A 12845-nucleotide genomic window follows, 5' to 3' on the forward strand; every position below is an offset into this window, starting at 1 on the left:
AATACCCCTTATAAGGGGGAAACCCTTGGTATAGAGATAGTACAATGTGATTTGGCTGACCTTCTTACATAGGTTTTGTGCTCTAGGTATGAGGCAGAAGAGAGAAGACAAAGAAAGGACCATCATGGAAATTAATATCCATGTGAACAAGTTGCTTAAACACGACAAACAAAACATGGACTACCTGTCCCAACATCAATAGTCAGGCTGGCAGCTTCACCTAGGCAAAAACCTCAGCAGGCATAGCACTTCACAATTGGCTGTCTCAGGCATCTCAGTGAGGCAATCAGAGCACAGCGCACCACACTCACATACCTCCATGAGCTACCAAGTGTATATATAAACTCTGCATGATCCAGTATGCTCATTCCTTTGAAAAAGTTGGTAGATGGAACGTCAAGAATAAACGCTTCACTCCTAGTCAACGTTTCCTTTGCCATGTTTAAGCAAAGGGCCATCATGTTCCTCTTTGTTTGAAAAATACCACCAAGGTTTGCAAAAAACAATGAAAGACACCACTGGCTCAACCTTTATTAAAGTTACACAAAATAAAACTTAATAGGAATATTACAAAAAGGCTACCTAGAGGGAGCAAATTCATTATTTTCCATTTGTGAAATAAATCAGGAGTACAAAAAGTAAAATTTCTGACTTGTACATTTATCACAAGAGTTCACAATAGATGGTATACTACTGTGGAACTTGCTTCTCTTAAATTCATGTATTTATATATATAATTTGAAGAATTTTTTCTCTCAAATTTCTAGTAACATGACTTATCTGGAAGCTCAAAAACAAGTGGCAAAATGGCAGCACAGACAATAAAATACAAACACTGTAATATTTTTTTTGTCAGTCCACTAATACTCTTCTTCCCCAATCCTAATTAAACTGATATATTACATATACCCTCATAGGTAGTTCAGATAAAATATACAACTTTCTGAAGAAGGCACCCCATGTGCAAACTTCACTGGCACCTTAGCAAATTGTTTCTCTATCAAATGAAATGCCAAATGGCAGGTATGTCAAGTTCATCTTATGTTTACATTATGTACAAGCAAAACCTTGACATTAACGCCCTCTTCTCTTGCGTAATGATTTAACTACGAGGACCTCTGACTTGTCTTCACTAGGCCTTGGGCTTTTTTTTCTTAATCTACTGTAAAAAAGGAATATTGTGAGTACCATAAAATTTCAAAACTAGAAAATAAGTAAAATTCAAAATGACTTGCATATATGTTAGAATAAACTGGATGCGGAGAGATACGAAAACGGGTCACTATGAGCATAGCTCTCGTCCCGTAAAATACAACTAGGTAAATACAGATACATAAAATGAGAAGAGAGGGGAGAGAGAAAGGAGATATATATATATATATATATATATATATACATAGAGAAAGAGAGAGAGAGATAGAGAGAGATAGAGAGGGGGAGGGAGAGAGAGGGAGAGGAGAGAAAGAGGGAGACAGAGAGAGAGGGATGGAAAAAAAAGTGGGGGGAGGGAGGTAGTGAAAGAGAGACAGTGGGGAGGGAGGGAGAGAGAAAGGGGGAGATGGAAGAGAGAAAAATTGAAAAGATACATACATACATATACCAAGGCTTTTCCCCCCCTTACAAGGGAGGTGGCCAAAAAGGATAAGGCATAAAATCATTCCCACCCATTCCATCCCTGAATACACTCCACACCCCTCCACCCTCCCTCTTATCTGAGCACTTCCTGGATGACGGGTCATCCCTGCACCTTGTCCACTGCCCTGGGTCAGAAGCAGTGTCGCAAGACACAGCACATCCACAGCAAGGCCGCTTCATTAAATCAGTGACCCCCCCCTCTCCGTTCCCCCATGCATAAAAGGAGAAGACGGGGAGAAATCCCTTTGGGCTGTGTCAAATTTTGCTCACACATGCTACCTCACCCCCCCATCCCCCTGCCCATTCCACCTCATGCATCACAACATCATCCATTCTCCATTCACCCCTGTCTTCTGTCCTCTCCCGTCCTTCCTCAACAGACATTCCCCTCTTCCCCAAAGCCCCCTTCACCCCATCCATCCATCTCATCCTAGGGCGTCCCTTCATGTTCACACCCTCCACATCTGCCTTCCATACCTCTTTCACTAGTCTTTCTTCACTCATTCTTTCCATGTGTCCAAACCATCCTAATACTCTTTCATCAACCCTATCTCCCAGCTCCCTTTACACCCCTGTTCTCACTCTATCTAGCCTAGTAGCCCCCATCATACTTCTCAGACACCTCATCTCAAACACATTCAAACTCCTTCTCTCTTCCTCTCATATGTTCCATGTTTCTGCCCCATATAGTGCTGTTGGCACAATCACTCCTTTGTACAGTCTCCTCTTAGCATCCATTCCCAAATGTCTATTCCTCATTACACTTTTTAATCCACCAAGGCATTTACTCGCTTCTCTCAATCTACATTCTACCTCCACCTCCACTCCACTTTTTCCTGCCACATTTGCACCCAACTATCTAAAACTATCCACTTCCTCCAGTCACTCTCCCTTAATGCTCACTTCCAGTCTGCTGCCACTTTCACCCCTTGTACATCTCATCACCTTACTTTTACCCACATTTATCTTTAGCTTTCTTCTATCACATACTCTCCCAAACTCTGTCACCAACTTCCTCAGTCCCTCCTCCGATCCTGCCACAAGTGCAGTGTAATCAGCAAACAACAGCTGGCTCACCTCCCACTTTTCTCCATTTTCTTTAACCATCTCCAATCCCTGACCCATCACCCTTGCATTTACCTCTTGCACTACCCCATCCATGTACAAGTTGAACAGCCAGGGCGACATAACGCACCCCTGACGAAATCCCACCTTTACCTTGAACCACACTCTCCATTTGTAATCCTGACACAAGCTCTACTACTCTCATAAAAACTCTTGACAGCTTCTAGAAGCTTTCCTCCTATCCCGTATATCCGCAAAACCTCTCACAGTGCATTTCTGTCTACCCTGTCGTAACCCTTTTCCAGATCCATAAAAGCAAAAAAAAACATTCTTCCCCTTTCCTATACCTTTCTCACATATCTGTCTTATCACAAAAATCTGATCTACACAACCTCTACCCATCCTAAATCCACACTGTTCCTCACCAATTACTCCCTCTGTTCCTCTCCTAATCCTCTCAATCAAGATCCTCCCATAAGCCTTCCCAACTACACTTAACAAGTTAATCCCTCTGAAACTACTACATTCACACTTGTCCCCTTTTCCCATGTAAAGATACAGAAGAAAAAAAAGTTAAGGAAAGCAAGAGAGAAAAAAGGAGAGAGAATGGGGAGGGATGGAGAGAGAGAAAAGTGGAAGATGGAAGTAAGAAAAATTGGAAAGATATAGTAGAAGAAGAAGAAAGAGGGGAGGGGGAAGTTCCAGAAAATCAAAAAATGAAAAAAAGGAGAGAAAATATGAGAGAAAATAAGAAAAGAGAGAAAAATAGAGAAAAAAGAAGTGAGAGAAAAGAGAAAGAGAAAGAGAGAAAAAAGTGACGAGGAAAGATAGAAAGAGAGAGAAGAAAAAAAAAAAAGATTGAGAGACAGATTGAGAAAAACAAGTAAACAAGATATCAAAAGAGAAAGATAGAGTGGGGGAGGGGAAATATGGGCAGACCACAGCAGCAATTCAAACTTACTTCAAACTCAAAACAAATTCAAGATTTCCTTCAAATTACCTGGATTTTCTTGCAGCCTCTGGTGGAGAAAACACAAATTCTTTTGCCTCAGTGAGTGCTCCTGCTTCAGTATTGAGTTTCTCAAAAATATCGCTAATTGCTGAAAAAGAAAAAGGGTGGTGAATTGGAATAACAAATACCACATCATTAGCAATATATACACACATGTACCAAAGGCCTTTTCCCCCTTACAAGGGAGGTAGCCAAAAGACATAAAATCCACTCCCATCCATTCCAGCCCCATATACTCCACTCACATCCACACCCCTCCCTCCCTCTTATCTTGGCTCTTCCTATACAACACAAACTACTTAATATATTTACTTCTCAATATTAGAATGTGAAGGAGGTCAAGGAGGAATTGTGGCAATGAGGGTTGCCAGGAAAATGACACAAGGGATAATGATGATGATGATGATGATGATGATGTTGGTTTTACATTGTGAACTCCCCCATCAAGAGGCTGGGATGGTGCCCCTTTACCTAAGCCCTTACATGCCTAAGTGCCACCCTGGGGCAAAGTTCTCAGTGATACCCCCCTCCTCCTCCCCCATCACCACTTCCTATCTCTACCATCCCTTACAGCCTGTTTTAGCTATTGGCTTGTGAAATAATTAAACAGATTATAAAAATGTTAATTAATGTCCCTATTGCAGAAAGGATAAGGGTAAAATATTTCATATTCTGTTGAGTCTAACTCCAAAATTGTATATTGTGGTAAAATATTCAGGGCTCCTTTGACCCTTTTTTTTCATTATAATTATTTTGTCAGCCTTGTGGGTGGCATTTCCAGATTAGAATTCCCGGCCCCCTATATGTGCCACCCCAGGGCATATGCCCCCCCCCCCCACACACACACAAGTAAGGGCCCTGCCCTTTACAGAGGACTTTGTAGTATGGCATTGAATGTACCATGCCCTTGGACCACCTCGCCTATGGCAGGGTTTGAGCCACTGTCACAAGAAGAAAATAATACGGCTATCTTTAGCATCACTACGCTTTTTGTTATACCAACACTTTATGTAAACCCTTTTTTTTTCTTCTTAGGTACATATCTATCTGTTCACTCCTTGTATTTTTCTTTAAGTATGTTCCATTTCTCTTCCATCTTTGTTTCTTCATTTGAAAATTTTTCCCAGTTAGAGTTTGAAGAAGAAAAAAGGAAGAGAGAAAAAAAAAAAAAGTTACAAAGTCCGTTTTGTTGTACATTAATATTCCTTATGTTTCTCATTTCTTCTCACATCAATTTGTTCTTTAAGTTCAAACTCTATTAGTATGTGGTCACTCTTCCCAATTGGTGTCCTGTAATTCATTTTGTCCACAATTTCAGGCTCAGAAATGAATATCAAGTCTAGTCTCAATGATTCTTCATTGTTTCTATATCTGGTATTTTCCTTGACCCATTGAGTCAATGTATAATCAATGGTCAAATCCAGTAGAATGTTGCCCCAGAGTTCCTCTCCACCTTTTATTGTCATTTCTTTCCAATTTATTTCCTTTGCATTAAAGTCACCCATAATTACCATGTTTACTCCATCTATCAATACCTCAGATAATTCATTCTTAGGTACTGATAGATGAATACTAAGATGCTGTGAGCTTCTTAGCCTTAGTTTCCTTCTCTGACCACAGGACAAAATTTCTGTCAGATGAAGTGTTTGACAATTATGGTGTGTGTTACAAGAATGGATAGAGTGAGAAATGTGGAGGTGAGGAGAGCAAGGGAAGAAAGTGAACTGGTACATAAGGTAGATGAAAAAATACTGATGTGGTTTGGGCATGTGGAAAAAATGAGGAAAACTAGCAAAAAGAGTGTGGAAGAGGTGGATGGAGTTGAAAAAATGAGGAAAACTAGCAAAAAGAGTGTGGAAGAGGTGGATGAAGTTAACTTGAGGGAAAGACCAATAATATGATAGATGGATGGGGTGAATGGGTTCTGAGTAAAAGGGGAATGTTTGTTGAACAGGGAAGAATGAAGGTTCTGAGTAAAAGGGGAATGTTTGTTGAACAGGGAAGAATGAAGACATGATATAAGTGTTAGTGGAGGTGGGTGATGGATGGGACTGGGATGGGTGGGGGTGGATGCATACTCATATCGTGGCTGGCTACCTCCCTTATAAAGAGGAAGCTTATTGGTGCATAGACAAAGATGTATATATGTACTTCTCATGAAATAAACTTACATATACATACATATACCAAGGCTTTTTCCCCCTTACAAGGGAGGTAGCCAAAAAGGAAAAGGCATAAAATCATTCCCACCCATTCCATCTCTGAATACACTCCACACCCCTCCACCCTCCCTCTCAACTTAGCACCTCCTGGATGACGGGTCATCCCTGCACCTTGTCCACTGCCCTAGGTCAGAAGCAGTGTCGCAAGACACAGCACAACCACAGCAAGGCCGCTTCATTAAATCGGCGACCCCCCCCCCCTCTCCGTCCCCCCATGCATAAAGGAGAAGATGGGGAGAAATCCCTTCAGGCTGCTTCAAAATTTGCTCACACATACTACCTCACCCCCATCCCCCTGCCCATTCCACCTCATGCATCACAGCATCATCCATATACAACCATTCTCCATTCACCCCTGTCTTCTGTCCTCTCCCATCCTTCCTCAACAGACATTCCCCTCTTCCCCAATGCCCCCTTCACCCCATCCATCCACCTCATCCTAGGACGTCCCTTCATGTTCACTCAATCCACATCTGCCTTCCATACCTCTTTTACTAGTCTTTCTTCACTCACTCTTTCATCAACCCTATCTCCCAACTCCCTTTCCACCCGTTTTCTTCCTCACCTCCTCATTTCTCACTCTATCCAGCCTAGTAACCCCCATCATACTTCTCAGACACCTCATCTCAAACACATTCAAACTCCTTCTCTCTATCTCTCTTATGTTCCATGTTTCTGCCCAATACAGTGCTGTTAGCACAATCACTCCTTCATATAGTCTCCTCTTAGCATCCATTCCCAAATGTCTATTCCTCATTACACTTTTTAATCCACCAAGGCATTTACTCGCTTCTCTCAATCTACATTCTACCTCCACCTTTTCCTGCCACATTTGCACCCAAGTATCTAAAATTATCCACTTCCTCCAGTCACTCTCCCATAATGCTCACTTCCAGACTACTGCCACTTTCACCCCTTGTACATCTCATCACCTTACTTTTACCCACATTTATCTTTAGCTTTCTTCTATCACACACTCTCCCAAACTCTGTCACCAACTTCCTCAGTCCCTCCTCCGATCCTGCCACAAGCGCAGTGTCGTTTGCAAGCAACAGCTGGGTCACCTCCCACTTTTCTCCATTTTCTTTAACCATCTCCAATCCCTGACCCATCACCCTTGCATTTACCTCTTGCACTACCCCATCCATGTATAAGTTGAACAGCCAGGGCGACATAACGCATCCTTCACGAAGTCCCACCTTTACCGAGAACCACTCACTCTCTCCATCTTTAATCCTGACACAAGCTCTACTACTCTCATAAAACTCTTGACAGCTCCGAGAAGCTTTCCTCCTATCCCGTATATCCGCAAAACCTCCCACGGTGCCTTTCTGTTTACCCTGTTGTAAGCCTTTTCCAGGTCCATAAAGCCCCAAAACACATCCTTCCCCTTTCCTATAGCTTTCTCACATATCTGTCTTACCACAAAAATCTGATCTATGCAACCTCTACCCATCCTAAATCCACACTGTTCCTCACCGATTACTCCTTCTGTTCCTCTCAATCAAGATCCTCCCATAAGCCTTCCCAACTACACTTAACAAGCTAATCCCTCTGAAACTACTACATTCACAGTTGTCCCCTTTTCCCTTGTAAAGTGCAACTATACAGGCACTCTTCCAGTCCTCCGGCACTCTACCCTCTCTCCAGCAAACATTAAATAACCTCACCAGCCAGTCCACCATCACTGTACCTCCTTTTTTTTTTTTAGAAATTCTGCATGACATCTATCCAGACCAGGTGCCTTACCTGCTTTCATCATCTTAACAACTGCCTTCACTTCATCCTTCCTTATTTCTCCTCCATTTTCCTCACTCATCACTCTCATTTTCTTAGCATTTCCCACTGCAGCTATCTTTCCTTCCCTATCCTCCTTCACATTTAGCAACTCCCTAAAATACTCTGCCCATCTTCCCCTTACTGCCTTCTCTTCTATTATCATCTCTCCATCTGCACCTTTTACCTTTTCTTCTCTACTTGATTCGCCTCCTCTTCCTCTCTTAATTTCTTTCCAAAACATCTTTTTATTACTTTCAAGATTTTCTGTCATACTCTTACCCCATTTCACATCTGCTCTCCTCTTTGCCTCCTTTACCTATTGCTTTACTTCTCTTTTCTTTTCTTTGTACCTCTCATATGACTCCCTCGTCCTATTTTGTAACCAATCTGTGAAAGCTCGCTTCTTCTCTTCTACAACCTTCTTTGTTTCCTCATCCCACCATTCACTACCCTTTCTTCTATTTCCTCCTGTCCTTCTTGTTCCACACACCATCTTTGCACACTTTGTGACTCCCTCCTTGAACCATCCCCATTCCTCCTCCACACCTACCTCTACTCTATCCTTCACTCCCTCCCACTCCTCCTTCAGCTTCTTCTTGTACTCCTTCTCCTTTTCATTTAAAGAGTTCATTCTAAGCACCTCCCTATCTTTTGTCCTTTTCCTCTTTCTCCATCTATCCTCCGCTCTCAATTTACCTTCCGCCAAAAAAATATCTGATACTCCCCCACCATCTCCCCTTAGCACATGTACATCCTTAACTCTTCCTATCATAATCCTATTTACCACTACATAGTCCATTAATGCTCTATCTACCACCTTTCCATCCACCACCCTTTCCCATGTGTACTTATGCTTGACTTCCAAAACACTGTATTTGCTATCATCAACTCTCTTTCTAGACACATTTCCACCATCAACTCTCCACTACGATTCTTTCCTGGAACTCCACATTTCCCAACCACTCCATCAATTGGATCATTTCCTACCCTAGCATTAAGGTCTCCCAGTACTATTACATTGATATTTCTCCCTAAATCCTCTATGCACTCATTTAAATCTATCCAAAAAGCCTCCCTTTCTTCTACGCTCTTCTCACTGTCAGGCCCATATGCACTTACAAAGACCCACATCTCCTTTCCCAGTTTCACCTTCATCCACATTATCCTTGAGGAAACCTCTTTCCACTCCACTACACATTTACCTATGTCTTCACTTACTCGTATAGCCACCCCTTCCCTCCCTCGCCCTCTCTTCACTCCTGATAACCTCCCACTTACATTCCCAAACTTACACTCACCCTTCCCTTTCAGCTTAGTTTCACTCAAAGCCAACATATGCATCTTTCTTCTCACAAACATACTGCCTATCTCTTCCCTTTTACACTCATCTCTACCACATCCACGCACATTAAAAGACCCAAACCTTAGGGTACTGGTTGGAAAACTCCCAGACCCTCTTATGCCTTTGCTTTTTCTTTTAGGAATGTCCCCTGTGGGGCTACAAGGAGAAGGATGCCTAGTCCCAATCCCCGTCCCTTTCTTCTCGCCTCTTACGATCCAAGTGGAAATACATGGTGGCAGTATTCTTTTCCCCCACCACGTAGGCGAAAAAGGAAATGAATATTCAGAGAAATTGTACAGGACAGTAAGAAGGGGTTGGGGGACAGCATAACGGAGGGACAGTCGTAGTATAAAAGTGTCATCATTTGTCTATTAACAGAGTTTTCCTCTATCACAGCCAAAATGATGTGTGGCTCTGGTCCGTAGGGGCGCCCCATATAGACCCTAAAGTATCAACTGCATGCCACTTTGCCACAATAACATGCAGCCAATACCCCAGACGGGGTAATTGAGGAATATAATGTGGGCCATAAAATTTACCTTTTCCTTCTTTAAGAACACTTTCAGGATCAGAAAACTCAAAGGGAAAATCAGCATGGAAGTCTTTACTTCCCTTGATTATCGGATATTCATAGAGTTTCCTAGAAACCTTTGTTTCTGACTCGTCACTCTCCATTTCGGGAGCTTCATCTGAAAAAATCGTAATTCTCAAGTACTGCGAACAACTCCATTTTGCATTTTCTTGTAAAATATATTCATATTTGATTTATATGTAATAAAACTATGCTTTACACCAAAAATGTGGTGGTTGACCTACCATTTTTTTCAGAAGAATGAATCCTAATTCGTTCTGGAATTCTTGGTCTTAGTTTCCTTCCTCGACCACGGGATAAAATTTTAGTCATGAGGTCATCTTTTTTCTTCCCAAGTGCTACCTTGAGGAGCTTGAGTTTAATTTCTTCTGGGCTTTTACTAGCATCTATGTACAGGAGAAAAATCACAAATTGATTCCCTATTTTTGATCTTCCAATTCCTTATTCAAAATAGTGGGCCTCTAGAGCCACATAAGGATGGCTATATAATCATATTTTTTTATTTCCAGGTTGTAACATTGTTACACTGGTCAAACCACTTAAATGCCTCAGCACATAAAATCAAACACTGTCTACTAACTATTTATATTCCAAGGGGTTCTTCCCCTTTATAAAGGAGGTATCCAGACAAGGCATGCCCCCACTCCCAAATCAAGTATTACAGCTGAATTTAAGTTATAACTGAAATATAACTTTCTACCTTCAGTCTCCGTTTCCCCAACATCCTCTGTCAGAGTAGTTTCACTTGTCTCCCCTGCATCCTCTGTCAGGATGCCTTCAGTTGTCTCCCCTGCATCCTCTGTCAGAGCATCAGTGACTGACTGCTGTTCAAGTGCCATACTCCTTCTTAGGCTTCTTCTTTGTGAGTACTTTACATTCAGTACTGTTGATGGGTCTATAGAAGAGCGAGAGCTCCTCCTTTTGCTTTGGCCAGGTAATTCATCTTCATCTGCTCGCAGGAATATAAAACAAAATTATACATATATACACATACCAAAATTATACATATATACACATACAAGGGAGGTATCCAAAAAACAATTATCCTTACAGCATATGTGTGTACAAGGGAAGAGTGGTGACCAAGTGGGCTGAAGTATTAATGTCAGAAAGTAAGACATTAAATGGATGGCTTCAGCCCTCCCAAAGTCAACAAATGATAGTCTTAAATCTGAGAGTTCCAACAAAAGACATCAATGCCTAGCCATCTCAATGAGCTGAAGGGATATTTACCTAATTGAATTTACCAACTATAGTATACAGAACAGATGCAATGCACATGGGGTCCTGTCTCTCATCAATTATCAAACCGAGCTTCAAATTCATGTATGGTTCCGAATTGTGTTCTATCATCTGATATTTTTTTTCAAACAAGAAATTAAAAAAATTACTACATTTACATTTTTTCCATTTTCCTGTGTAAACCAAATCTATACAGGCACTCATTCTGTCCTCTGGCATTCTCACTAGAGATTGTGCTATAATCAGTCCTCCCCTTTTTAGACAATGCATGACACCCATCCAACCCTTACCAATTCTCATAATTTTCAAAGCTTCTTTTACCCTATCTTTTCCTATATCTCTTCCATTTACCTTTCCCATCTCAGTAATTTTCTCAGCCCTTCCCACTGCCACAATCCACCCCTCCCATTCTTCTTCATATGCAGCAACTCTCCAAAATACTCTACCCGTCTTACCCTGTCTTCACTTTCATTAACCTCTTCACTCTGGGGCACATTGCACGTCTGGCAGCATTAGCTGCCTGACGTACGATGTTGCATCATAATAATCATATTATGAAAAATAAAGTCAGTGCTCAATCGTTCATTCTCTTTCACCAGTGAATTTTGATAACCATAGAAAATATGATGAAGCCAGTTTAGAGAGTACGACTACAATAAATATAATCAAGACGCCGACGTCGGCATCATCACATACCCACTTGCTCCTCATGACGCCTACATAGGTGTCACCGTATGGAAGTGGTTAAAATCTGCCCATCTGCATCTTTTACCTTTTCTCTCTACCTGAGTTATAATGATCTATAACAGGTAATAAAACTATGCTTTAAAACTAAAACAATGTGGTTAACCTACCAGTTTTTTCAGATGAATGAATGCTAAGACGCTGTGAGCTTCTTAGCCTTAGTTTCCTTCCCCGACCACGGGACAAAACTTCTGTCATGAATTCACCTTTCTTCTTCTCAAACTCAACAAGTTGGAGTTTAAAATCTGTGGAGCTTTCACTGGCCTCTATGCAACGAGAGAAATCACATATTGATTACCTATTTTTGACCTTTGAATTCTTCATTTAAATTAATGGACCTCTTGAGCCACATATGAATGGCTATATAATCTATGAGTCATATTTCTTATTTCCAACCTACAACACTGCTACATTACCCAAACAACTTGAAATGTGCCTCAGCACATAAAATCATATACTACAGCTGAATTTAATTTATAACTAAAATATAGATTTCTACCTTCAGTCTGCATTTCCCCAGCGTCCTCAGTTAGGGTACTTTCAGTTGTCTCTCCTACATCCTCTGGTAGAGCATTAGTAACTGACTGCTCTAATGGTGCAATACTCTGACGCAGGCTTCTTCTTTGAGAGTATTTTTTATCTAGTACTGTTGATGAGTCTATAGAAGAGCGAGAGCTCCTCCTTTTGCTTGAGCCAGATAATTCATCTTCATCTGCTCAAAGGAATTTAAAACATGATCATACTTACAGAAATAAATCATACAAAAACCATCTACATCATCTGAATTTATTTTCACTAAAAAATGCATAGACCCAGGGGTGACTTGTTACTGGTCTTCGAGATTTTAAAGGTGTATTGGCAACATGGAGTGAACTTGAGGGGACAATTGAGGATGAGATGGACGGATGGAGTAAAAGGGTTTTTTGAGCGGGAGGAAAATGTCTGTAGAGCAAGGAGGGGAGAAGACAGGATAGGGGTGAATGGAGAAAGCCTGTGTATAGATGATACCATGATGCAAGGGGGGGGGGGGGGAATAGGGAGTGGTTATGTGTGCATGATATTTTGATGCAGTCCAAAAGGATTTCTACCTGTCTTCTCTATTTTCTGCATGAGGGGATGGAGAGGGGGTCGTCAATTAAGTTAAGTGGCCTTACTGCATTGCTTTTGATCCAGGGTAGTGGGTGGGAGACAGGGATGACCCTTCATCCAGGA

General features: G+C 41.5%; 1 protein-coding gene across 3 annotated transcripts in view; it reads right to left on the reverse strand.

The window, feature by feature from the left end:
• Positions 1 to 511: 511 nt before the first annotated feature.
• LOC143020018 (uncharacterized) overlaps positions 512 to 12845 on the reverse strand; it is a 168728-nt gene continuing 156394 nt past the window's right edge. For 2 of the 3 annotated variants that reach the window (XM_076176126.1, XM_076176124.1), the window contains 7 exons: positions 12133 to 12345; positions 11744 to 11899; positions 10348 to 10596; positions 9872 to 10033; positions 9595 to 9744; positions 3701 to 3800; positions 512 to 1162 (listed from right to left, as the gene is read on the reverse strand). In XM_076176126.1, coding sequence (XP_076032241.1) covers positions 1075 to 1162; positions 3701 to 3800; positions 9595 to 9744; positions 9872 to 10033; positions 10348 to 10596; positions 11744 to 11899; positions 12133 to 12345 — 1118 coding nt within the window. In that variant the 3' untranslated portion in view covers positions 512 to 1074. The remainder of the gene's footprint in view (positions 1163 to 3700; positions 3801 to 9594; positions 9745 to 9871; positions 10034 to 10347; positions 10597 to 11743; positions 11900 to 12132; positions 12346 to 12845) is intronic. The other variant, XM_076176125.1, reaches the window with a different exon arrangement.

Source organism: Oratosquilla oratoria, chromosome 38 (genome assembly GCF_046742065.1).
Source record: "Oratosquilla oratoria isolate Oo_2021 chromosome 38, ASM4674206v1, whole genome shotgun sequence".
In the NCBI taxonomy this organism is placed as follows: Eukaryota; Metazoa; Arthropoda; class Malacostraca; order Stomatopoda; family Squillidae; genus Oratosquilla; species Oratosquilla oratoria.